Source organism: Capra hircus, chromosome 2 (assembly GCF_001704415.2).
Source record: "Capra hircus breed San Clemente chromosome 2, ASM170441v1, whole genome shotgun sequence".
In the NCBI taxonomy this organism is placed as follows: Eukaryota; Metazoa; Chordata; class Mammalia; order Artiodactyla; family Bovidae; genus Capra; species Capra hircus.
In genome coordinates, this window is record NC_030809.1 from 66,479,887 (window position 1) to 66,507,013 (window position 27,127).

General features: G+C 44.0%; 1 protein-coding gene across 2 annotated transcripts in view; it reads left to right on the forward strand.

Annotated features, from left to right (window-relative positions):
- Positions 12,777 to 27,127, forward strand: part of CCDC93 (coiled-coil domain containing 93) — a 107,914-nt gene continuing 93,563 nt past the window's right edge. The window contains exons 1-3 of one of the 2 annotated variants that reach the window (XM_018061956.1): positions 12,777 to 12,991; positions 17,510 to 17,623; positions 19,640 to 19,734. In XM_018061956.1, coding sequence (XP_017917445.1) covers positions 12,950 to 12,991; positions 17,510 to 17,623; positions 19,640 to 19,734 — 251 coding nt within the window. In that variant the 5' untranslated portion in view covers positions 12,777 to 12,949. The remainder of the gene's footprint in view (positions 12,992 to 17,509; positions 17,624 to 19,639; positions 19,735 to 27,127) is intronic. The other variant, XM_018061965.1, reaches the window with a different exon arrangement.

Here is a 27,127-nt window from a genome sequence, read left to right on the forward strand (position 1 = left end):
GCTCCAAAATCACTCCGGGTGGTGATTGCAGCCATGAAATTAAAAGACGCTTACTCCTTGGAAAGAAAGTTATGACCAACCTAGATAGAATATTCAAAAGCAGAGACATTACTTTGCCAACTAAGGTCCATCTAGTCAAGGCTCTGGTTTTTCCAGTAGTCATGTATGGATGTGAGAGTTGGACTGTGAAGAAAGCTGAGCACCAAAGAATTGATGCTTTTGAACTGTGGTGTTGGAGAAGACTCTTGAGAGTCCCTTGGATTGCAAGGAGATCCAACCAGTCCATTCTAAAGGAGACCCAACCAGTCCATTCTAAAGGAGACCAGTCCTGGATGTTCATTGGAAGGACTGATGCTGAGGCTGAAACTCCAATACTTTGGCCACCTCATGTGAAGAGTTGACTCATTGGAAAAGACCCTGATGCTGGGAGGGACTGGGAGCAGGAGGAGAACGGGACAACAGAGGATGAGAAGGCTGGATGGCATCACCAACTTGATGCACTTGAGTCTGAGTGAACTCTGGGAGTTGGTGATGGACAGGGAGGCCTGGCGTGCTTCGATTCATGGGGTCGCAAAGAGTCGGACATGACTGAGTGACTGAACTGAACTGAACTGAAATAGGCAAAATGTAGGAAGTTTGTCTAAAACATTTACCCAATAAATGCTGTATTTATCTCTGTGGAAAAAAATTAAAAAAGAAAGAAAGAATCAGCTTGGGGCAAATGTCACACAAAGGCATCAGTGACAGGCAGAATAGCCCAATTAAATACAGTGTCCTTCTAATTTCGGCTTCCCTTAGGCATGACACTGGGAGGGGCAGAAGCATCAGTTAGTGGATGTGGGAATAAGTAGGGTGAGAGTGATAAAAGAATAGTCCATGAACCCCCCCACTTTCATTTTACAGAATTCTGGATCAGATTCAAGGGGGAGAGGGTATGAATTGGAAGAAAGACTGAAGGTGAGACTAGACTGAAGTGTTTAATTACCCAAAAAGGAAATGATTCTAACCTCCCAAAGTGCCCATAAAAGCGTATGCACAGATCTGATCCAGGTGCGGGAGAAAGGAACTCTGACAACAACTTAAAGAAGAGGGTTAGGATGACACCCAGGTTGCTTCCTGCTTGCCCCTTATTGAGTATAACTCATTTAATGACCTGGATATAATGGCACATTTGTTTCCTCTTCCATTTTCTTCCATTCCCTTTGTCCTTGTGGAATCATACTCTTGCTATCATTTTATTTGCATTTCAGGGCAGAGAGAAGATGGGCACACACGTCCAGTCCCTTTTCCAACCACAGATCAATGCAACTGCATTTTTTTTACTCCCAGAGCTTTTTCCAAGAATAAGCTAACATATTAATATTTGAAATGAGAGATCGATAGATGGTAGGATAGTCCCGAATTCCCATGTAAATATTGGTGTATTTCACTTGCATTAGCTTACCTCGGAGAACAGTTTTAACTGTGGCCCACCTGAACTTTTTTGCCAGATCATCGACTGTCACGTCTGCCACCTGGTGGCCATTCTGATGCACACATTATGCTGATATTACCACGCCTGGCCTACAGCTTTCCATCCGTCTATCACCCATCTACACATACCTGGTACACTTGCTCAAGGCAGGTTCGGGGTATGAAGATAAACAGAAAACACACATCTCCTGCCCTTCAGCTCCTGTCCTTGAGGACCTGACAGTGTAATGGGGAGACAAAAAATATGCATGCATTTCAGGGTGATTTGTAAGAGCTAAGGGACTAAGGTTCAAGTCTGTATTTTTAACTTTTATTTTCTCAACTGGCTTTTCCCCTGAAATTTAATAAAAGATACTCATGTCTCTGTCATCTTTTAAAAAAATCCAAATAAACAAACTTTCCATCAATCATGTACCCCTTACCATCTTATTTCTTTCCTTTGATTCATAAGTAAACTTCTCCAGAGGAGTCTGTACCCTCTGTCCTCTCTTTCTTGCTGATAATTTAAAGTTTTTAATTTCATTTTCATATATATATAAAATATATATTAAATTTATTTATTTTTAATAGGAGGCTAATTACTTTACAGTATTGTAGTGGTTTTTGCCATACATTGACATGAATCAGTCATGGTTGAACATGTGTTCCCCATCCTGAGCCCCTCCTCCCACCTCCCTCCCCATCCCATCCCATCCCTCAGGGTCATCCCAGTGTACCAGCCCTGAGCACCCTGTCTCATAAATAATTAAAATATGCAGAAAATAATAATAAAATTGCCCAAGTTATCACTCACCTTTATCAAATATTGACATTATATCATACTTGCCTTAGATCTTCTTTCCCCAAGAAGTAAAGCATTAGAGATTGAAAAGATGCTCTGTGGCCATGCTTTCCACTCTGTTCCTGATCCATCTCCTCCCTGCCCCCAGGGAGAATCACAATCATGGGCATAATTCCCATGCAGACTTCCATGCTTTCAGTTCATATTTATGTATCCATAAGCATTGAATGACTTCCCTGGTGGCTCAGACAGTAAAGCGTCTGCTTACAACGCAGGAGACCCGGGTTCAATTCTTGGGTTGGGAAGATCCTCTGGAGAAGGAAATGGCAACCCACTCCAGTACTCTTGCCTGGAAAATCCCATGGATGGAGGAGCCTGGTAGGCTACAGTCCTTGGGGTTGCAAAGAGTCGGACGCGACTGAGCGACTTCACTTCCACTTTCAAGCATTGAATAATATTATTTTGAATGGTTGTAAATTCATAAAATCATTATGAGAGTTGCTTTCCTTAAAAATTCAACTTTGTATTTTTCATATTTATCCATAGTCAAACATATAACTCTAGTTCATTTTCACCATTGGATATTAAACCATAGCATGAAGATATCCTGAATTATATATATTCAGCCTTCATATGATGAATATTTAGGTCACAGTCAGTATTTTTCTATCCCAAACAATGCTTGCCATGAACAATCACATGTACATCTCCTTGCTCACATGTGTAGTTTTCGAAAAGAGGACCCTCTGTCCTGCCCCTGTTCTGGAAAGTGAGGAAGAAACTTCCCAAGAGTTCTGTCTATTGAGGGTCTTTGCCAGCCCATCACATCCGCTGCTGGAGACAAGAAATGTCATTGCCCTAAACACTGGATTCAGTCCTCTATCCACACAACCTGAGAACAGAAGTTACTTACCTGCCAAGTTGATGCTACCGTGTAATGAGTCTACTTCTGAGCATCCAGAACTACAACAATATTTTTTTTTCCTCAGACGTTATAGAGTTCTTTTATTTTTTATTTTTTTAATTAATTTATTTTTTAAAATATTTTACTTTACAATACACAACAATATTATTTCTTCTCTCTTTAAGTAAGAAAAAAGAAATCAGAATTACTTAATAGCAATAAAAGTAAGAAAAAAAAAAGGCTCTTCCCTGGTGGCTAAGAGGTTAAAGTGTCTGCCTCTAACGCAGGAGACCTGGGTTCGATCCCTGGGTCGGGAAGATCCCCTGGAGAAGGAAATGGAAACCCACTCCAGTATTCTTGCCTGGAGAATCCCATGGACGGAGGAGCCTGCTGGGCTACAGTCCATGGGGTCGCAAAGAGTCGGAAACAACTGAGTGACTTAACTAACTATTGCTATTAAGTAATGGTTCAAATAGGGTTTCCCTGGTGGCTCAGCTGCAAAGAATCTGCCTGCAATGCAGGAGCCACCAGAAACTCAGGTTCTATCCCTGGGTCGGGAAGATCCCCTGGAGGAAGTCATGACAACCCACTCCAGTATTCTTGCCTGGAGAATCCCATGGACAGAGAAGCCTGGCGGGCTATGGTTCATACGGTCGCAAGAGTCAGACACAACTGAACCAACTTAGTATGTATCCATGCAATGGTTCAAGTAGAAGCCTATTAGAATTATAATGTTTAGGATGGTATTTATAATTTTTAGATGATTTAAGTACCAATCTTACAAATTAATGACTTCTATGTCGTTCCATTTGTAGGTGTAGCAGATTATTTTTGTTGTTTTAACAAATCCAACTAAACAATCCAGAAACATGGCTGCAATCTTTTGTCTTTTACAAGAAATGTAAAGGATCTTAGGATAAAATTTCAGAAATATACAACATATTTGTGACTTTCACTTGTAAATTATTTCCATTTTATTTGATTTCAAGATAATGAAAGCATAATATATCTCTACTTACGACTATTTAAGAAGTCTCTCCTACTGACCCAGAAAAACTCATTTTTTGGTCTCTCTTCTAAAGTCATTTTGGATTTTCTCGTTTAGCTTCACATGGAAACTTGATGAAACTGTCATTCCTTGGAAAATGTTATATAAATGCAGTTTATTTAGAAGCACATTTCCTGAGTCAGTTGTTTCCTCTCCTACCATTTCCAGATGGTGTAAGGGTTGGGTTTCAGCTGTTGCTGTTTACTGGAATCGCCATAACATGAATGGCTTTCCATAACATAAAATGGTAGGAGTTTTACAAGAGTAATCAGAGTCCATCTCTGTAGAACAAAAGCTAAAGTGACTCTACTGATAAGATGAACATGTTTATGAAATACTTTTTCTTCAAACCTTCTGATACCTGTCCTTGTGTTTAAGTGAAATCCAAACACCTTGGGGGTGGTCCACAAGGTACTGGGTGGTTGGGAAGTGGAGCCCCTCAACCACTGCTCTCGGGGCTCCAACCCTTCAGGCTCACCCGGCTCCTCCCTTCTCCGCCCACACAGGTCCCTCAGCCCAGAGGTTTTCCCCTGCTATGCCTCTTATCCCGCCCAGGCTTCAGTGGAGCAATCTCACTGACTTTCCACTTCAAACCATTCCTCCTGCTCCTCCTCTTCATTCTGTGTTTCCACCTCGCATTGATGGCACTTATTTCACATACAGTCATGCAGTTTTGATGTGATTATTTGTTGACTGTGCACAGTCATCTCCATTTTGTTGATTTTATGTATCCAGTGTATTTCCGCCAGAGATTTGGGGGTGCTTGTGGCATCTGGAGGGACAGTTCTTCCTTGTGTGGTGAATGAGTCAGACTACACTGTGAGGACAATGTTAGCAAACAACCTTGAAATCTCACTGCTGTTGCTGCCGCTAAGTCACTTCAGTCGTGTCCAACTCTGTGCGACTCCATAGATGGCATCCCTCGTCCCTGGGATTCTTCAGGCAACAACACTGGAGTGGGTTGCTATTTCCTTCTCCAGTGCAGGAAAGTGAAAAGTGAAAGAAGTCGCTCAGTCGTGTCCGACTCTTGGCGACCCCATGGACTGCAGCCTACCTGGCTCCTCCATCCATGGGATTTTCCAGGCAAGAGTACTGGAGTGGGGTGCCATTGCCTTCTCCGTCCAAATCTCGCTGCTCACTGCAAATACTGACAGCCCTCTCAGGGAGTTGACTGGGCTGGGTTTGGCAGGGTTGGGTCTCAGGTCCTCTCTCTTCTCTGTTTCTTATTCAAGAGCCCAGGCAGAAGGAGCTGTGGCTGCCTGGGTATATTCTTATGATGGACAGAATGAACAGAAGGATTCTTAGTATCTCTGCCCAGAACTGGCACAACCTCATATCTTCCCACATTCTTCCAGCCAAATCAATCTTTTAACTCAAAGTCAATACAGGACACTTGACATCCATAGTCAAGCTGGATGCTAAATTGTTGGTAATCCCTCCTAGTCACTGTGAAAACTGCAAATTCTCCTTGGGTGCTGAATCATGTCCCCTCACCCCCACTAAGAACCCTTCTCAGTAACTGGCACACAGCAGACATTCAATGGATATTTGATATCCATTGGGGACAGTTTGGCAGAATTAACTTTGCCAAACTGCCCTCCAGAACCCTTGAAAATTTTATTCAATGATGAGGGAGTGTTATAGCAATTAGTTTAATGTCCTTACAACATCATTTCTTCCAGGCAAAGGTTACAACTTTTTAATATGAAGCTTTGGATTTTTTTCTTTTCATATACTTAGTGACAATTGCTTTGAGTATTTCTCTATTCAAGTCTTCTGCTCGTTTTTCTATTAAATTTTTCTTCCTCATTTGCAAGAACTCTTGTCACGGGTAAGGAATATTTTCCTAGTTTGTCTTTTAAATGTTTTAATGATTTTCTGACGGGCAGACATTGCTAATATTTACATAGCTTCATCTCTTACCCTTTTCCTTCCTGGTCTGCTGCAGTGAATATTTTTACTGACAACATGGTGTTGCACCAAAAGCATATATACTATAATGTATTTGCCCATTCCCTTTTAGTGGGCTATAGAGACTGAATTGAACTGAACTACATGGTTTACAGGTTTTTCTCTTATAAATAATATTATGAAGACCATCTTTTTTTTAAGGTTTCTTTTTAATATGGACCATTTTTTAAGTCTTTATTGAATTTGTTACAATATTGTTTCTATTCTGTTTTGGTTTTCCAGCTGGGAGGCATGTGGGATCTTAGCTCCCCAACCAAGGATCGAACCCACACCCCGTGCGTTGGAAGGCAAAGTCTTAACCACTGGACCACCAGGGAAGTCCTATGATGAAGATCTTGTACTTAAGTCTTAGTAGTGGAAGTATCACATCCAAGGATATTTTTTCAGTTCTTGATACAGTCTGTCAAATTATTGCTGATACTCTGCTTTCCAGGCCCCACACTCTAGTTTCCACACTTCAGATCTTCATCTCCTAGTCAGCCACACCCCAGGCCCTGCTGATGAACCCTTACCAGCCAGCCTTGTATGGCAGCAGGCAAGGTGAGGTGGGGGGGGGGGTGGGCGAGAGTGGGTCTGGAGGGGCAAACAGAGGTTTCCAGAACACCCTAGATGCTCCTTTTGCCTGGAATGTTCTTCCCTGAGCTCTTCCCATAGCACCTTCTCAAGACTGGAGTCTTCCCTCAAATGGCTCCCAAGAACACTATCCTGACCCCTTTATTTAGAAGATGTACATGCTGTTGGATCTAAAAGAGCCTCTGACTCCAATGCATTACTCCCTATCACATTACACTGTTTCTTTTCCTTGAAGACCACTTACATCTATCCAATACTAACTTATTAATTTACATACTTAATTGCTGTCACTAATCATCTCATCTGGTTTGCTTACTGCAATATATCCAGCATCAGGAAATAGTTTCTGGCACAAAAAGAGTGGTTCTCAGATTGGCTGCTCACCGAAGTCACCTGTGACGTTTCAAAAATTCACTTCCTCCCCCAAATAAGAAATGTATAATGTTAAATAATTGGAGAAGGAAATGGCAACCCACTCCAGTATTCTTGCCTGGAGAATCCCGTGGACAGAGGAGCCTGGTGGGCTGCCATCTATAGGGTCGCACAGAGTCGAACACAACTGAAGTGACTTAGCAGCAGCAGCAGCAGCAGCAGCAGCAGCAGCAGCAGCAGCAGCAGCAGCAATGTTAAATAATTTTATCAAGAAAAAGTTGGATATCATTTTCTACAGGAGATACAGAATATAACAGATGTTCTCAAGCATTTATTCATTGCTGTGTAACTGGATCTTTGTCAAGTCCTTTCTAATGTTGCTAATAGACTGTGGTTGTGAAAACGATGGAAATTGTTGGAATTCTTTAATAAAAGTATAATGTTTGGAAAGATGCAGTAGAACTCATCCGTGTGTGTGTGTGTGTGTGCGCGCGCGCGTGCCCATGCTGGATTGGGTCTGAAAGCAGAGGGGGTTAGGTTTGCTTCTGCCTCTATTTCTGGTACACAAAATAGAGTACACTAATGGTACACTGTTGGTGCCTCTATTTTTTACTATAGAAATATAACATGCTTAATATAGGATGTGTGTTGTAAAATTTTACTGTGTGAGAACAGATCAGCATACAATTAAGAATTTTCAAGAAGAACTCACTTAAAGACTTTTAGCTTGCTTACGGATCTTAAATTTTGTGTGCCACAGTAATCTAAAAAGAAACCTAACAATAACAATGTAGTCACTAATTACTATCATGTTGCCCGAGTACACATACCTGCATTGTTTTGTGTATAAACAATATATTCCAAGGGAAAAATTCAACACTCATGTTTCCTTCCAGATCAATTAAATCAGAATTTCTGGAGGTGGAACCCAAGGTATTGGTAACTTTTAAAACTCCCTTGGTGATTCTAAAGTGCAGCCAAGTTTGAGAGCCAGCAATGTAAAAGGAACTCAGGAATATTTGCTGGATTGATGGTTGGATGAATGAATGACAGAAGGATAAAAGGACACTGTGAATCAGAAATCTGAGGCTCTAGTTCCAGCGCTGCCAATAATGTGCTATGTGTCCTAAACTGTGTCACTCTACTTTTCTGAACACCCATAGCTGCCTTCCAAGTTCCTGCTTCAAGAATTCACAATTCCCCTTCTTGGTTATAGCAAGGGTCCTAGAGTGGAAAAGCTGCAACAAACATGAGGACAGCATGTTTGAGGCTTTATAAAAATGCACCCAGCATAACGATGATCCTAACAAAACCGTGAACTTCCTGATGTTCATGCTGGTTTTAGAAAAGGCAGAGGAACCAGAGATCAAATTGCCAACATCCACTGGATCATCGAAAAAGCAAGAGAGTTCCAGAAAAACATCTATTTCTGCTTTATTGACTATGCCAAAGCCTTTGAACTGTGTGGATCACAATAAACTGTGGAAAATTCTGAAAGAGATGGGAATACCAGACCACCTGACCTGCCTCTTGAGAAATCTGTATGCAGGTCAGGAAGCAACAGTTAGAACTGGACATGGAACAGCAGACAGGTTCCAAATAGGAAAAGGAGTACGTCAAGGCTGTATATTATCACCCTGCTTATTTAACTTATATGCAGAGTACATCATGAGAAACGTTGGGCTAGAAGAAGGACAAGATGGAATCAAGATTGCCGGGAGAAATATCAATAACCTCAGATATGCAGATGACACCACCCTTATGGCAGAAAGTGAAGAGGAACTAAAGAGCCTATTGATGAAAGTGAAACAGGAGAGCGAAAAGGTTGGCTTAAAGCTCAACATTCAGAAAACGAAGATCATGGCATCTGGTCCCATCACTTCATGTCAGATAGATGGGGAAACAGTGGAAACTGTGGCAGACTTTATTTTTTTGGGCTCCAAAGTCACTGCAGATGGTGACTGCAGCCATGAAATTAAAAGACGTTTACTCCTTGGAAGGAAAGTTATGACCAACCTAGATAGCATATTCAAAAGCAGGGACATTACTTTGCCAACTAAGGTCCATCTAGTCAAGGCTATGGTTTTTCCAGTGGTCATGTATGGATGTGAGAGTTGGACTGTGAAGAAGTATGAGCGCTGAAGAATTGATGCTTTTGAACTGTGGTGTTGGAGAAGACTCTGAGAGTCCCTTGGACTGCAAGGAGATCCAACCAGTCCATTCTGAAGGAGATCAGCCCTGGAACTTCTTTGGAAGGAATGATGCTAAAGCTGAAACTCCAGTACTTTGACCACCTCATTTGAAGAGTTGACTCATTGGAAAAGACTCTGATGCTGGGAGGGATTGAGGGCAGGAGGAGAAGGGGACGACAGAGGATGAGATGGCTGGATGGCATTACTGAATCGATGGACGTGAGTCTGAGTGAACTCCGGGAGTTGGTGATGGACAGGCAGGCCTGGTGTGCTGTGATTCATGGGGTCGCAAAGAGTCAGACATGACTGAGCGACTGAACTGAACTGAACAGAAACCTCTTTACCATGGCAACCTTTTACCTAGAAAAGGAAAGCATTTTCAAGGTTTCTGAGAATCTCACACTTAGAAGAACATCACACATTTCTGTACTGGATGTGCAGAGGAGAGGCAAACTGATCCCTAATCCCCAAATATCCCAGTTGGGAAGTAAAATGTGTGTATGGGTACTCTGAGCCAGAAGAGGAGAGATGCATTTATCTGAGTCCCCACAAACCTCCTTCTGATATAGTCTGTTTGAGGCCTTCTCCAAGGTAAACATGAGCTACTCTAACTTTTTTGACTGCTGTCTTGGCTGACTTGCTGAATCTTTGAAAAAATGGTGGGGGTCAAGGGCACACTGACTCTGCTACTGTTAATCTACACAAACAGTAAAACAGGATGGTTTCTTACTGGGAAAGATAGCTGCTCATGTTTATTTAAAGCATGATAAAGGCATTTACAACAGGGAGCTCCTGTGTGGCCTACCTGATTCCTATTATTCTTCAGGCCCTATCCCCAGGCTGCTTTAAATACAGCTTTCTGCTGTGGGAGTTAGTGCTATAAGTCCATTGGCATCAGTACCTGCCTGGTCATTCAACAGTGGCTACAAATTATCCACCTTTAGTCCCCCTCATCCTATGCCATCTCAGGGAAGGACAGTTTTAAGACTACAAAAATAACTCACATGCTAGTAAAGTAATGCTCAAAATTCTCTAAGCCAGGCTTCAACAGTACGTGAACCATGAACTTCCAGATGTTCACGCTGGTTTTAGAAAAGGCAGAGGAACCAGAGATCAAATTGCCAACATCTGCTGGATCATCGAAAAAGCAAGAGAGTTCCAAAAATACATCTATTTCTGCTTTATTGACTATGCCAAAGCCTTTGACTGTGTGCATCACAAGAAACTGTGGAAAATTCTGAAAGAGATGGGAATACCAGACCACCTGACCTGCCTCTTGAGAAACCTATATGCAGGTCAGGAAGCAACAGTTAGAACTGGACATGGAACAACAGACTGGTTCCAAATTGGGAAAGGAGTACGTCAAGGCTGTATATTATCACCCTGCTTATTTAACTTATATGCAGAGTACATCATGAGAAACGTTGGGCTGGAAGAAGCACAAGCTGTAATCAAGATTGCCGGGAGAAGTATCAATAACCTCAGATATGCAGATGACACCACCCTTATGGCATAAAGCAAAGAACTAAACAGCTTCTTGATAAGAGTGAAAGAGGCGAGTGGAAAAGTTGGCTTAAACTTCAGCATTCAGGAGACTAAGATCATGGCATCTAGTCCCATCACTTCATAACAGATAGATGAGGAAACAGTGAAAACCATGTCAGACTTTATTTTTGGGGGCTCCCAAATCACGGCAGATGGTGACTGCAGCCATGAAATTAAAAGATGCTTGCTCCTTGGAAGAAAATTTATGACCAACCTAGACAGCATATTCAAAAGCAGAGACATTACTTTGCCAACAAATGTCCATCTAGTCAAGGCTATGGTTTTTCCAGCAGTGATTATGGATGTGAGAGTTGTACTATAAAGAAAGCTGAGCACTGAAGAATTGAAGCTTTTGAACTATGGTGTTGGAGAAGACTCTTGAGAGTCCCTTGGACTACAAGGAGATCCAACCAGTACATCCTAAAGCAAATCAGTCCTATATATTCACTGGAAGGACTGATGCTGAAGCTGAAACTCCAATCCTTTGGCCACTTGATGTGAAGAACTGGCTCATTGGAAAACACTCTGATGCTGGGAAAGATTGAAGGTAGGCGGAGAAGGGGATGATAGAGGATGAGATGGTTGGATGGCATCACTGACTCAATGGACATGAGTTCGGGAGTTGGTGATGAGCAGGGAGGCCTGGCGTGCTGCAGTCCATGGGGTTGCAAGGAGTCGGACATGACTGAGCAACTGAACTGAACTGAAGAAGTTATGAAAGTGGGCACCTTAGACATTGTTTCCCTGGCTTCTCAGTGGATAAGAGTAAACTGCCACACAGCACAGGCAAGACTAGTCTCACAACACCATAATTTGCATATTCAAATTTCTTGACTTACTGCTTAATATTGTTAGCAATATTTACTAAGTATATTTTAAAAGGAAATGGTCGTTCATACGATGCTTCCAACCTCTTGTATACTCTGGTTCCAGAGAAATCTCTCCTCTGTCAAGAAAATGCCCAGGAGCAGTGCAAAAGGCACAGAGAATTTCTTCAAGGAAACATTACCTTCTTTTTAAGATGCTAGGTATGCAGAGAGAAACACACACACACACACACACACACACACACACACACAACCTCTTTGAGTTCAAGGGACTCACAACCTCACATTCCTCACTCGGCCCCTCCCACCCAACACACTCACAGAGGAAACTTTTCTATAGGAAAAGTTTTCACACGTCACCTCTTCCTTCATCGCTTAAAGAAGAAAATAATTACAGAGCTGGTGCCCAAGGCTTGTGGCTAGGTACATAACTCCTTTATATAAATGCCATTCTCTGGGACAGACAAGGTGTGCTTCAGGTAAACGGTGTAACTAAAATGACATCATTACAGGAGTTGAATCCTCAGAGATGACTTTCCTCTCAGGAAGAACATGAAACGGAGGGTGGTTAGAGTGAGTGAACACGATGCACTCACTGGCTGGAGGAAAGGCAGTGAGCCTAACAATCCTTTTTTGGGGGACTCGGTTCCCTGGTCCGTATATCAAGAAGTTTGCCCAAGTGCGTGTAACTCAGGGGACACCCCGATTCTGAACTAGAACCAGCCCGGGTCTGAATCGTCAAGTTGATCATTGCTCAAGCCTTGATCCGGGAGCAACCGGGCTTCCGAAGTTCGGCTCGCGGAGAGGACCAAACCCACTTGGGGCATCCGATGCCCCTGAGAAGCAGAGAGGGGAGGCAGGATGCAAATCTTCCCCAGGATTGAGGAATAATCCTTTTATAAAGCACCTCGGAGGAACACGCAGAGCCCCGGCGCGAAGCTACGCGGAACGTCGACCGCGACGCGAAGCTACGCGGAAAGTCGACCGCGACAAGAGGCCTGGATTGCACCTCCTCGCCGGCGAGGGTCCGGGCCTGGCCCGGGGCTGCCCTCGCGCAGGCGCAATCGCGCAGCGCTCCCGCCCCAGCGCGCATGCTCCGCCGAGCCCCTGCGCTCCAGGCTTCTGGCGGCGGCTGCGGCGGCAGCGGCGGCGGAGGAAGTTTCCGCTCTGCACTCCACCCCGGTAGCAGCTTCGGGGCTGGGGACAGCTTCCTCTGGACGCTCCGCAGGCTTCGCTGCCGCCGCAGGGCGGTCCGACGGGATCATGGGGTTGTCAAAGGGGCCGGAAGGCCAGGGTCTCCCGGAGGTAAGGAACCCCTCCTCCCTCCCTGACACGTCCGGGTTTCCGAGCGAGGGCCGAGCCTGCGGGGTCGCAAGCACTGGGAGATCCGGCAGCGATTAGGGCTCCCCGCCTCCTTTCTCAGGTGTGACCTCTTCCCCAAGCACCGGCCCTATCCTCTGGGGGCCAAGCTAGTTCCCCAGTGTGGACATGGGCGGAGACCAACTTCAAACGGTGCCGGGTCTCCTGGGACGGAGGGAGCCTTCTCTTGCCAATACCTGCCCCGACGCTGCCCCAGGCGTCCCGGGGCCTGGGGTCCCCACCTCTCTGGCTCCCTCCGGCAGTCTCTCTCCGACCCCCGGCGCCGCACGGCTCGCCCCGAGGACCGAGGCTTCTGCGCCCGATAGTCACGAGACGCGCGCTGGGACGGTCCGGGCTCGGGTTGTGCAAAGGGCGGTGACCTTGTGGCGCCTATCGCCGCCTCCCCCGGGCCCACAGGGTCCTGGCGGCCGGCACCCGCCGACGTAGTGTCGGGGGGCATAGCCTCCCTGCGTTTGTCCCCACGCTGGGCCAGGCTGGCTGGAGGAAGTTTGGGAGCCGGGCGCGCGCCAGGTAGTGTCCGGCCGGGTCAGCGCACCGCGGTGTTCGCGGTGGAGACGCGCTCTCCGTCCGTGCGGAGTGGCCGGGCGGAAACGTCGCTGCTTCTCCAGAAGGGAGAGCGGGTGCCTCTCCTCCCAGAGATGTTTGTTATTAAGTACACAGTCGATCCCGAGGGACAGGGTGATCAGCGGTTTCTGGATTTATATACACATTATCTGGGAGGAGAGGAAAAGTGCGTTTCCTTTTGGCTGCAAATATCACTTATCTAGACAATTTGCATCTGTGCTCTCTTCCAGTTGATTTACTCAAAAACTAGTCTAGCTTACTAGATTCTTGAAAGAAATGGAGTCCATGCTGCGCCTCTGTCCCCTTCCTAAGGTTCTGAAGCAGGTACTTGTCAGAGGGACTGATTCCTTGACATTGTGCGTGGTCCCTTCACACTTAACTGCCTGGGGCCAGTCTTGCTTCTTTGCCTTCCTCCCTAAATCCTTTAGTTCTTAAATCCCACTAGTACCATTTATTGAGGGAGCACTGTTCTGTGCGTAAAAAGCTGGAGATGTAGTGATTGCAGAACAGACTTAATCTGTCAGTGTTTGCTCCCAGAATGGAAATCTATTTCATCATCTTCAGAAAACCTAGCAAGTGTAATGTCAGAACCCTTCTGTTAGCTAACACTTGACATTCGAGTTGCTTTGATGGACCAGGGTTTGTGAAGACTAGAATCTGTTCTGTGATTTGATTTGATATTTCCTTTTTGCCTTTTTAAATTCTAGGCTCTCATCAGGTTTTTTGCCTAGCACTTTGCTGTGGACTCTGTCTGATTCTCCCAGGTTCTAACTTAAATCCCTTCAATTCTTTGCCCCAGTGTACCACCAGTAGGGTCTTTCTAGGAAAAAAAAAAAAAAACTTGCACCTCCTTTGTCCTTTGTTTAATCTTTCACTGTCAGGAGACTGGGTCTAATTTGTCGCTTTTCCAAGTTCCTGGCAATTAGGCAAACAGGATTCACTTAGTTCAAAGACTAGTATGTATGAATATGAATAGTATGTGTCATTAAGCTGTCACTAGTCCGGTTATTTCATTAAATTTAATTTTGTAAAAGCTTTTATGTACGTGAAGGAAAGAGAGATAGCTAGACGTGGCCCTGCCTTCCAGCTTACATGAACTAAGGTCCAAGACAACTGACAGCTTAGTGTTCCTAGTTTAAGAGCTTACAGCATTCCTTTTTATTCGAATTTTAGTTTTAAGAGTTGGATGTGTTACCCAGCCTGGTGATGTTTATGGCTTCAAGCTAGAGTATTCTTTCTTTCACTGCATATTAGCTAGTGACCCTTTTGCATTTTGTTTTAATGTTTACCTATGAAATGGATTTGATGTCTTACTAACATTCCCCATTCATTGTCTTGTGCAAGAAAATTACTTCACAAGGTATATTGCAGAAGTACACTTCTCCATTCTGGGGGTGGGTGGATAGGAAGTGTGGGCCGTGCACTCCCCAAGGTGTGGGCAGAGGGTGCCCATTAGGTACAAGGTGTGGCAGGGAGGACCCCTCCCGGGTTGTCCTGATGTATTGTCCTTTTCTTGGAAGTATCTTCATGATACGTGATTGAACAAATGAAGGATTCCTTTTTTACATCCCAGGAGTTTTAAGAAAATACTTATATTATCCCATTTTCCTTTTCTGTTCTATTTTTGTGAACCATAACTGTTCTTTATTTTCTCTTATTTGAATCCCTTGACTTGTAGATGGTTCTCAACCATCACAAACCTTTTGCAAGGAAGAGAAGGTGTGAATAATTAATATTTATTTTTGCATGTCTGCTAGGAATTAGTGAATGCTAACCTTCAGAATCTTTGCTAAAAGAGACACAGATGTATAGAACAGTCTTTTGGACTCTGTGGAAGAGGGAGAGGGTGGGATGATTTGGGAGAATGGCATTGAAACATGTATAATATCATATATGAAATGAATCACCAGTTCAGGTTCGATGCATGATACTGGATGCTTGGGGCGGGTGCACTGAGACGACCCAGTGGGAAGTTACGGGGTGAGGGGCGGGAGAAGAGAGGGGGGTTCAGGATGGGGAGCATGTGTATACCTGTGGCGGATTCATGTTGATGTATGGCAAAACCAATACAATATTGTAAAGTAATTAACCTCCAATTAAAATAAATAAATTTATATTTTTTTAAAATTAAAATCAATAAAATATATTTTAAAATTAAAAAAAAAAAGAATCTTTGCTAGCCTGGACCAGCGTCATTTGAGAGGGAAGTGAAATGAGCAGTGTTGCAAGGCTGTCCCCTCCAGCACTGCCTGTTGCAGGAGATAAACCGTCTCTTTATAGTTCCATGTTCAACTATGTGTTAACATGTGTGCTCCTTTGCCTGAAAGTTTGTTTTTTAAAATAAACTTGACCTTCCATGATCAGTGTCATGACTATGAAAACATGTTGTTAATACATGACTGGCTTAGGTCATGGAGCTTATGTGACTGATGGTTAAGCATGTCATTCCATATTTAATAAGTGTGTCCTTGGAGCCTAATGCTGTTCAGAATAGAGAGATAAACATGGGTGGCTAATAGATGGAATATATGCCACCCCTCACGCAACCAGCTAACAGTCTATTTGGAAAGACAGGCATGCCACTCAAAAGAGGTTAGTAATTGTATGAATGACAGACTATAAATAAAATAGAAATGCAAAGGAATGACCGTTTTAAGCTGCAGAGATGACATTGAATGGGAGCTGGAGTTTGAAGGTGGTATCTGGGTGGGTGGAGAATATCAGGAGAACAGTGAAGGAATGAGAATGAGCAGGGCTTGTTTAGGTTGGCCACAGCTGTGTCTGGATTGTTTTGGTGGGAGCTAAAGGATGGAGCTGAAAAGATAGGTTGCAACCCAAGATCTGAATGCAAAACCAAGACATTTGGAACTTAGCTGGTAGACAGTGAGTGATGCCTAAATGATGAGGGCTGGGCGCTAAAGAGGGGTGATGAGAAAGCTGTGATTTAGGAAGGAGTAAGCAGGATAGACTATTAGGGAAGAAAGAGTGAGAGGCAGTTGCCATTGTCCTGGCATGACATGCAAATGGAAGATAGGATAAATGTGAGTTGCATAATTAAGGAAGATTTAGCAGGCATTGTTGGCTAAGGGAATAGTCAGAGGTGGATATGAGGCTATGAACCAGGGTATCATGACATTGTTTTCTATAGAGAGGCAGTTGTTTATTTTCTGCAATAATGGAAGACAGGAAAGGCGCAGTTCAGTAAAGTGTATGGAGGCAAAAGTACTAGTCTGTTTAGATGTATTGAACTTGGAGTTAACAGCCTGGAGTGAAGGTAGGATATAAATAAAGAATGTTTAAATCAAATCCCTATTTAAATGTATCCAGTAAATATTATCTTTAAGGCAGCCCTGTTACATGGTAGTAATCGCCCTGTAATGTGTCTGTGTTGAAAGCCTTCCTTGTGTTTGCTATAGAGATCAAAGTGCAGAGGGGGCAGATGATTGAATTCTTTGTTCTTGCCCCTCTTGTCAGTAACTTCTAGAACCAAGATGAGTGTAAAGGTCAAACAAAACAAACCACCTGTTCCATCTGAAAGGCGTTTATAATCCAGTTGAGAAGCTGCTATATAAGTCACATGTTAGAGAATAGGGTGGTGAATGTGCTGAAGTCTTCCTTTCCCTGGATTCCTTCAGCAGCTGCTGAACAGTCGATACACCTGTGCATGTCTTCTCCCCCATCTATGATGATTAACAGCTTGTTGAGCAGGGACCTTGTTCTGTCTGACTCTGGCAGCACTGTGTCCCCACGCTACTGCATGAACACAGTGATAATTGCCAATATCATATGCTCCCTGGCAGTGAGTCTGTGGTATCAGGGAATAGACCTGGTGTTCCTTTATTCAAGGTAGCTTTTACCAGCCTTTTGCTTTCGTTTTAGGTAGAAACAAGAGAAGATGAAGAGCAGAATGTCAAGTTGACTGAAATTTTGGAGCTCTTGGTTGCAGCTGGGTATTTCAGGGCAAGAATTAAAGGCTTATCACCTTTTGACAAGGTAAGAGGAAATCTTTCTAACCATTAGGCTAGTCTTTGTCAGGATGTCATGGTTTACCATGGCAGCAGGGTATTTTTTGTTAGGATGGCATGGTTTACCGTGGAAAGGAAGAAGAGATTGTATTTTTCTTTCTCTGTACCCATGTTGCATTTCTCCAGGATTCAGATTCATTATGGAAGTGTTTGTTTCCTATTAAAAGAAAATAATCATGTATCAGTAAAATGCATCTTCAAGTCCTTTTGTGCATGAAGATTGAGAAATACACATAAGCAAAATAGTTTCTCCTTTCAAGGAGCTTAAAGTTTGGGTGGGAAAATAAAGCTTATATCTCCCTCATTGTAGACAGACGCTTAACCGTCTGAGCCACCAGGGAAGTCCATAAGATAAAGTAATTTGAGTTAATAGGGAGCTATCCCAAGTTGATAAAGCTGATAAAGAATCTGCCTACCATGCGGGAGACCTGGGCAATCCCTGGGTTGGGAATATCCCCTGGAGAAGGGAATGGTTACCCACTCCAGTATCCTGGCCTGGAGAATTCCATGGACTGTACAGTCCACAGGGTCACCAAGAGTTGGACACAACTGAGCAGCTTTAACTTTCACTTTCTTCCCAAGTTGGGATGCTCACAGATAGTTGCCAAGTATACTCTGGGCTCTGAATACTAGGTTTGGAGAAGAAGTTGCTATTGGATGAAGTTATTTAATTTGGCAGAACCTTGAACAGTTCTTACACATATGGAATAGTAGTAGGGTTGAGAGCACAAGGATAAGAACAAAGACCTTGTACTCAAAGAGCCTGACTTCTGAAGAGCAGGGAAGAGAGATGGTAAACCAGCGCACGTAGAATAAGTGGCACAATTCATTAAGTGCCACGATGAACTGTGCACAGAAGTGAAGCATCCAGATCAACCAGGACATGCCAGGCAAGCTTCCTGGTAGAAGGAAGCATTGAGTTCGCCAGTGGGCCAAAGTCCTGTCTGCATGTAACAGGTTCTTTTGTAATACAGATGTATAGGTCTCAGCCTTTGAAATTCTGGTTTGTTAGGTGTGGGCTGGGGGCTGGAATCTGTATTTTATTAGGCATCTCTCATGAGTCTACACTATAGCCAGGGATAAGATTCATTGTTGATCTTTTCTAAGATCAAGCTGTGTCTATAAAGGTTTTGTTTCAAATGGATTTTTAGCCTTGGTCTCATTTGCATCTCAGAGAAGTCCCATGACAAAATAGAGTACAGATTCTCATCTCCTTTAGGTAGAAGAAAATATGGGATGTATGGAAATTAAGTAATAAGCCACAGAATGTCCCCCTTGCTACCCACATATCTGGTCCATAAAACTCGTAATAATTCTGCTGTGTTGCACTTTAACTGGATTAAGGCTTCTCTCAGCTGAGAGTTAATGTCTGTCCCCATTGGTATAAAGAGAATCTGCTTCATACATCCATTCAGTCTTAGAAGGCAGCTTCTCAGTCTAAGAGCCACATGTTTCAAGTGCTCAGTAACCATGTGTGGCTGGAAGCACCATACTAAACAGTGTGGATCCAGACTGTTCCTGTCCTGGCAGAAAACTTTATTCAGCAGTGTTGTTTAGGTGGGAGAAGGCAGTGGCAACCCACTCCAGTACTCTTGCCTGGAAAAATCCCATGGATGGAGGAGCCTGGTAGGCTGCAGTCCATGGGGTCGCTAAGAGTCGGACACGACTGAGTGACTTCACTTTCACTTTTCACTTTCCTGCATTGGAGAAGGAAATGGCAACCCACTCCAGTGTTCTTGCCTGGAGAATCCCAGGGACGGGGGAGCCTGGTGGGCTGCTGTCTCTGGGGTCGCACACAGTTGGACACAACTGAAGCGACTTAGCAGCAGCAGCAGCAGCTGTTTAGATGAGTTGCAGTGGATGGAGCCAGGACACATATTGTCTCTCTCTGAGGATACACAATTTTGTATATAAAACTGCCTTGCACTTCTTCCCTTCTTCCCAAACTAGGAAGAGGAAATAGGTATTTTTTTATGTCTTGCAGGTGGTGGGAGGAATGACCTGGTGCATCACCACTTGCAACTTTGACGTGGATGTTGATTTACTCTTTCAGGAGAACTCTACAATAGGTCAGAAAATGTAAGTTATTGGGCTTTCCATGGATGAGCCTGAACAGTGAGAAAGGAGATAAATCTTGAGCATTTGCTGTGTGCCAAAAGTTGTGTCAGATGCTTCACTCATGGACTAAAAGAAGCCAAGGTCACACAGCTAACACATGAGAGTCATCTAATATTATTACGATGTTAATAGGCTATTTCTGGTGTTTTTTGTTGATCAGAATTTCTGTTGATTGCTTGAATATCTCCTTCCAAAGGCATTGAATTTGGATGGAAGTTGGATAGTTGAAGGGAGGGGAATCTTTCCCACCCTGTTGCTTCTGCATGAGGCAGAGCCTCACTTTGCCTATGTCCTTGCCAAAGACATCCTGGAAGGGTGCCCTGGCTGATCTTCTGTAGCTCACCAGGGACTTGGTGATTTCATGAGATCACTGGGATCCCAGTTCTGCCCAGCCCTGCCAGTGGACAGCTGTGTGACCTTGGGCAAGCCTTCATTATGTACAGAAAGAGGGTTTGTGATATCAGATCTATAGGAGTCTGTGATTTCCTTACTCATTTTTCTGAAGCCTTGTCCTCCCTTAAATGGATTAAAGATGGTTTATGAGCATGCATGGGGGAGCAGTAATAGTGGAAAAGTGAAGCAAAGCAAAAAGGGTAAAAAAGGGAAGGAAAGGCAGAGTTGAGGGTAAAGAACACTACTGTGAGGAGCCAGAAAGCCCTGTTTTCCTAAGGATGGGACACAGATTTGGCTGAAAAGAAGAAAAAGACATCAAAAGAAGAAAAAATAAATTATCCAATTTATACTTTCCATATAGTAGAAGAAAAGCAAGTCCCTGGGAATCACCAAAATCCTTAACACTAAGACCAAAAGGCATTCTTGGCTCCTTGTTAAGGAGTTCATGCTGTTTGACACAGTAATACTGCCATCAGTGCCCGGCCATGAATAGTGGGCGCTGCATCCTGACACCTGTGTGTGTGGGGCTGTGGCATCATGTCCAGTCACCCACAGAGAAAAGTTCACCTGGGGGGTCCAATGGAGTCCAGGTGTGTGGCTGTACTCCCGATGATCCAGTCCAACCCAGCAGGGGAGTGTATCCTTGTTCTTTTGTTTATTAAGGTGTTACATACGTGAACGTACAAGAAACATTCAGATACTACCAAAGGGAGCAAAACATGCAGCTGATGGCTCTCCTCTTTGCCATTTTACACCCTAGTTTTATTCCCTGGAAAGAGTCATCTTTGACTGTCAAGGTTTTAGATTCGTTGTCGTGGTCACTGATACGTCTCCACCTTTGTATACACGGTTTCATTCAAGTCCAATGAGAAAAGGAAGTTGGCTCACCTGTACCACTCACTACATCCCCTTTGTCTTCCAACTTCCACTCTTAATTATTATCTTTCTTTTCTATGATCGCTTGCATAATTTTGCTCTACTTAAGTTTCTATTTCTTGATCCATTAATATAAACTAGTTTCTCCTGCTTATAGTCTGTTCTATAGTAGCAGTTAAGTTGTGCATTCTTTATCTACAGGTAAATTCTAAAAGTAAATCTATAAACAGTATTTTCAATAAGGTCTAAGACTTGTGATGGGGTCAGAAAAAGAACGGTAATTCTCTGGACTGTAATGGTGCTTTTTAAAGGAGAATATTTGAAGTATTGCCGTCAAAAGCAATCTCTTTTCATTTATTCATTGACTCAGCAAATATTTATTGAACCCTTACATTCATAATGTTCTGGATGCATTAATGAAACATGTGCTATCCTCATGGAACTTAGAGTCTATTGGAGGAGACAGACAAAAACTAATCTAATAAATAAGTACAGTATATGTAGACATATGTACTATGAAAAAAAACTAAACCCAGGAAAGGGTATGAGGAGAGACGTAGGATGGCCGGCAGTTGTGGTTTAAGTCGGTGTAGGCTTCACTGAGAAAGTGATACCAGAGTTAAGACTTGAGGAATGAGGGTTCCAGGCAGAGGGAACTGCCAGTGTGAAGGCCTACGCAGAAGCTTGCCTAGAGTGTACTGTGGTGGGGGGTGGGGCCATGGGGAGGGGGCAGCAGCAGACCGAAGTGCAGAGGTCATGGGACAGATCAGGTAGCGCCTTGTAGGTCAGGTTTAGGACTTAGGGTTTACTCTGAGTCAGGTGGGAAATCCACAGAGGTAGGGGTCGTTGAGCAGGGCAAGAACACAGTTTGTTCTGTGTTTAAGAAGGACCCCTCATCTGAATACTGAATTAAAGGAGTGAAGGTACAATCAGGGAGATTCTTTAGCATGTTACAGTAATCCTCCCCTGGGCAGTGTGCCAGTAGTGGTGGCATTCTGGATCTGTTTGAAAGGTAGAACCAACAGGATCTCATGGCATATTTGATTTAGAGTGTGAGTAAGAGGAGCGTGGAGGATGACTTTGAAGTATTTGGCCCAAGCAAGTGGAGGTGGTCTCTGCAAGTCATTGAGAATCAAGCACACTGCCTTTTTACAAAGCTTCTTTTCCCCCTTGCGTTTCTGATTGCCTTTTTTGTTGTTGTTGTTGTTGACAAAGAAGCATGTACTTTCACCTGTAGCTGAGATCAGCCAGCTTCTTAATCAGTCTGTTGACTAACATGAATTCTCTGCCTTCTCGAGTACGCTCTTGGTTGAAGCCTCTTTCTGTTCCAATCTGAGCTGATTGCCTCTTACACCTGTGGGACCTCTGATGTTCTGGGATTTCTTTTGCATTCCTTGTGAGCTAGGATTCTCAATCTGTATTTCTAAAATCTAAAAAACAGTGAAAATGTTGGTTTTTTTTTTTTTTTTGAAGTGTGGATATAAAACTTTAATTGGAAGCAAAACATGATCTGACTGACTTAAGGTTATTTATGGTCTTTATCGATCCCACTTATGTGATATTCATAAGTTTTGCTACAGAAATACTCATTTCTTTGATGATAGGATGCTGTTGTGGATTTCAGTGGGGTCTTACATAATAAATAGTTCAGTTCAGTTCAGTTGCTCAGTCGTGTCCAACTCTTTGTGACCCCATGAATTGCAGCACGCCAGGCCTCCCTGTCCATCACCAACTCCTGGAGTTCACTCAGACTCACGTCCATCGAGTCAGTGATGCCATCCAGCCATTTCATCCTCTGTTGTCCCCTTCTCCTCCTGCCCCCAATCCCTCCCAGCATCAGAGTCTTTTCCAGTGAGTCAACTCTTCACATGAGGTGGCCAAAGTACTGGAGTTTCAGCTTTAGCATCATTCCTTCCAAAGAACACTCAGGACTGATCTCCTTTAGAATGGACTGGTTGGACGTCCTTGCAGTCCAAGGGACTCTCAAGAGTCTTCTCCAACACTACAGTTGAAAAGCATCCATTCTTCGGCGCTCAGCTTTCTTCACAGTCCAACTCTCACATCCATACATGACCAGTGGAAAAACCATAGTCTTGACTAGACGGACCTTTGTTGGCAAAGTAATGTCTCTGCTTTTGAATATGCTATCTAGGTTGGTCATAACTTTCCTTCCAAGGAGTAAGCATCTTTTAATTTCATGGCTGCAGTCACCATCTGCAGTGATTTTGGACCCCAAAAAATAAAGTCTGACACTGTTTCTACTGTTTCCCCATCTATTTCCCATGAAGTGATGGGACCAGATGCCATGATCTTCGTTTTCTGAATGTTGAGCTTTAAGGCAACCTTTTCACTCTCCTCTTTCACTTTCATCAACAGGCTCTTTAGTTCCTCTTCACTTTCTGCCATAAGGGTGGTGTCATCTGCATATCTGAGGTTATTGATATTTCTCCCGGCAATCTTGATTCCAGCTTGTGCTTCTTCCAGCCCAGCGTTTCTCATGATATACTCTGCATAGAAGTTAAGTAAGCAGGGTGACAATATATAGCCTTGATGTACTCCTTTTCCTATTTGGAACCAGTCTGTTGTTCCATGTCCGGTTCTAACTGTTGCTTCCTGACCTGCATACAGGTTTCTCAAGAGGCAGGTCAGGTGGTCTGGTATTCCCATCTCTTTCAGAATCTTCCACAGTTTCTTGTGATCCACACAGTCAAAGGCTTTGACATAGTCAGTAAAGCAGAAATAGATGTTTTTCTGGAACTCTCTTGTTTTTTTGGATGTTGGCAGTTTGATCTCTGGTTCCTCTGCCTTTTCTAAAACCAGCTTGAACATCTGGAATACATAGTATATACCCCTTAATCTACTAAGCTACAACATCTAAAGAATTGTGAGTTCTGAAGCACATCTGCCCCCACAGGGTTTGTTTAAGGAGTTGAGGGTGTATTATTTTTCCTGATAAGTACTTGATGTGAAAGCAAAGCTGGGGACAGGGTTTACTTGTAAAGACCCAGCAGACTCCTAGCAGATTCTTCAGGCAGTTGATTCTTTATTATCTATAGAAGAAATGTCATAGCCGTAGGGCACTGAATTATCCAAAATCTTTTCTGTTTGGTTTTGGGACATGTTCTGTGTTTGGGGTCCTCCCACGAAGTTTCTGGTTTGCTACAGTTAGTTCAGTTCAGTCGCTCAGTCATGTCTGACTCTTTGTGACCCCATGGACTGCTGCATGCCAGGCCTCCCTGTTCATCACCACCTCCCGGAGTTTGCTCAAACTCATGTCCATTGAGTCTGTGTTCTGCGTTTAGGGACCTCCCGCAAAATTTCTGGTTTGGTACAACTCAGATATTATTGCCGTGTGCTGCAGTGCCTCTGTGCATCCCAGCGGATGGGAGGGGGCAGCACCATCCCTAAAGTACGCACTCGCCTCATAGGGCATGCTTATCTTCCATCTGTGCTCCATTGGGGCCCAGATGGGCCTCATTTGTGGATGGGCCTCCATTGGGGCCTCATCCTCCTTTTTGATCCTTCTTTCATTTGGGTTCCCTGAGCTTCCCCTCTGCATCCCCAGTTTGTCCTGAAATCCCATCACCACAAAGTGCTGTGTTCCAAGGTCCATAAATAAGATTTTAGGCTTGTAACCGATTCATTTCTACAACGCACGTCAACACACATTTATTAGGCACCTGTGTACAGAGCACGTGCCCTTTATTATTTAACCTTCATAGCAACCCTTGAATAGGCAGGACAGAGATTAACCCTCATTTTATGATGGTAGTGTTGGACCAGAAGGACCGGGTGGCTCGCCAAAAGTACCAGAGTGGGTGATGGAGCTTGGAATTTAGACCCTGGTTTAACTCGCTCTCTTTAAAACTGTGCAGTGGAGGAGGAAACGGTGCATGAACCCTTAGAAAACTAAAGGAACCGAACTTACCTCCAGTAATGAAAAGTGGGTGTGTTAAAAGCATAGACTGGGAAACCTGTCTGGTGACCTCTGCACTTGTTATTTTCCCTGATTTTCAGAAAGTCAGAGGATCCACTCTGAGCCCCAGGGAAAAGCCAAAAGGAGACTGGTAGGTTTCTGCCGGAAGTCTTCCTGACTTTTGCCCCCAAGCCGGCCTGTTTTCTCCCACATTCCCACGGCCCTTTGCAGTAATAGTGCCTTCAGCTTCTTCTACACGCTGCTGACGCTGCACACTTGGTAGTCATTTCTGGGAGGCAGGTTTAACAGGGTTGTAAACCGCAAGATGACCCTAGGCATCCTTCCCTCAGGGCCTTTATGAACTGGGAGAGTGGGCCGTCTCTGAGGAGTGGCCAGGGAGAACCTTGCCTGAAGGTGGAGGGTTGTCTGGATGGTGTTGGTGTCTCAGCCTCTGATTTTTAAGCTTCTGAATGGTTATGGGCTATCAGCAACCCTCCCTGCATAGAGCCACAAATCTGTAGCCACTAGAGGGAGCTCACTTCCTACCAAACCAAAACACGACTTGGCTAGGTGGTCCCGGTGTGAGTGAATTCTTAGACCTGCCCAAGCAAGGACTGGAAGCCAGAGTGTGACCATCTTCACTTGCTAAGCTTGGAATCTGGGGAGCAGAGCCAATTAAGCACCCATTTCTTCCCCTCACAAATTTCAAAGAAATTAAGGAACAAGACATGGGAGTCTTATGGACATTAAATTAAAAAGTAAAACTTAAGAGAGAGCTTTAGATAACGTTGCCAAATGACTGTGTCAATCTTTTCTACCAAACTGTCCCATTCGGACCCCAGGAGAAGCTGGGCAACCACAGGCTTCCCTACTGGGACGGAGAAGATACTTGTGTCCTGTGGGCGAGCTACTCAGAAAGGAGGCCCACAGGGGCTCTGGGAGTCAGATGACACTTTGCTTCCATGCCTCAGACCTTTTGCATGAATCACAACCCGCTTCTGTTTGCAGTGAACATGTCCTCCTGCATCCTTCCCTCCTGGAAGGTGAGTAGTCCTGCCTTCTGTGAGTGTGTGCAGTAAGGGAGCAGACTGCGCCTCTTCACATGTTTTTCTCTTAACATATTGGACTTGATGTTATGATTATGACTGTTTCCACTCAGCAGTTTTAAGCTTGGTCCTGCCTTGTGACGCTACTGTAGATACAAACATGGTTGTGTGATGTGTTCTCTGGGGAGCCTTCTCTGGGAGTCATTTGGCTTCTGTTCCAAGATTACTTAGTTCCTGCCAAGAGCGAGGGCATGAAATGTGCTAAGGAAAACTTAAGTTAGATATTTTCTCTTATCTGGGCCTGAGTTAGGTGTTGGTCCTATGGGTGTCTGTCTCCTGGAAAGGATTGTGGAACTGCAGAAAGACAAAAGTGTGCAAGATTTCTTTGCACAAAAGATACCTTTTCGGTAGATAGACGCAAAACTTGCTGTAATTGAAGCCTCTAGTAAGAACCTGCTGACCTTGTAATCATGGCCTTTATCTGCTAGAAAATAGTCTGATACTTGTAGATGAGGCCATTCTGGCTGAAATTTTTTAATGTCTTAAATGAGGATATAACCTAAACTGTCCATGTAGGCTGAGCCAGGAGCCCCCATTTCTCCATATGGCCCCACAAGACCACAGCTTGGACTATTTCTCGGAGTTCCTAGGCTATGTACCATGGCTTTGTGGGTTAGCAAGCCCACTGAACCTCTGTTCTCTCTCCTCTTTAATCTGATCTGACTAAGATACAAGAAATAGAAACCAGATAATCGGAGATCAAATAGCAGCTGATCACAGATTTAAATCTGTGGTGAAATGACCTTGCACATAAGTCCTTCTTTCACTCCTGCCATGAAACTGTCCCACCCGGGCCAGGGCTCATCTGGGCATCCAGTGGGGGTGGGTACTCACCTCCTGACTGAGGTCAGATATGCTCTGGGCTTCAGAGAGCCTGACTCCTGCTCTCCTCCAGCCACTTCAGGGGAGAACCACGCAAGGTGGAGGAGAGGGGTCATGTCCCTTGAGAGAAGCTGAAAACTCCTCTTCTTTGGAAAAAGAGTGGTTCCTCCAAATCTAGGATTAATTTTAGAGTATCAAAATTAAAGGCTATTATTTATTTCAAAAATATTTCTTAACAGAG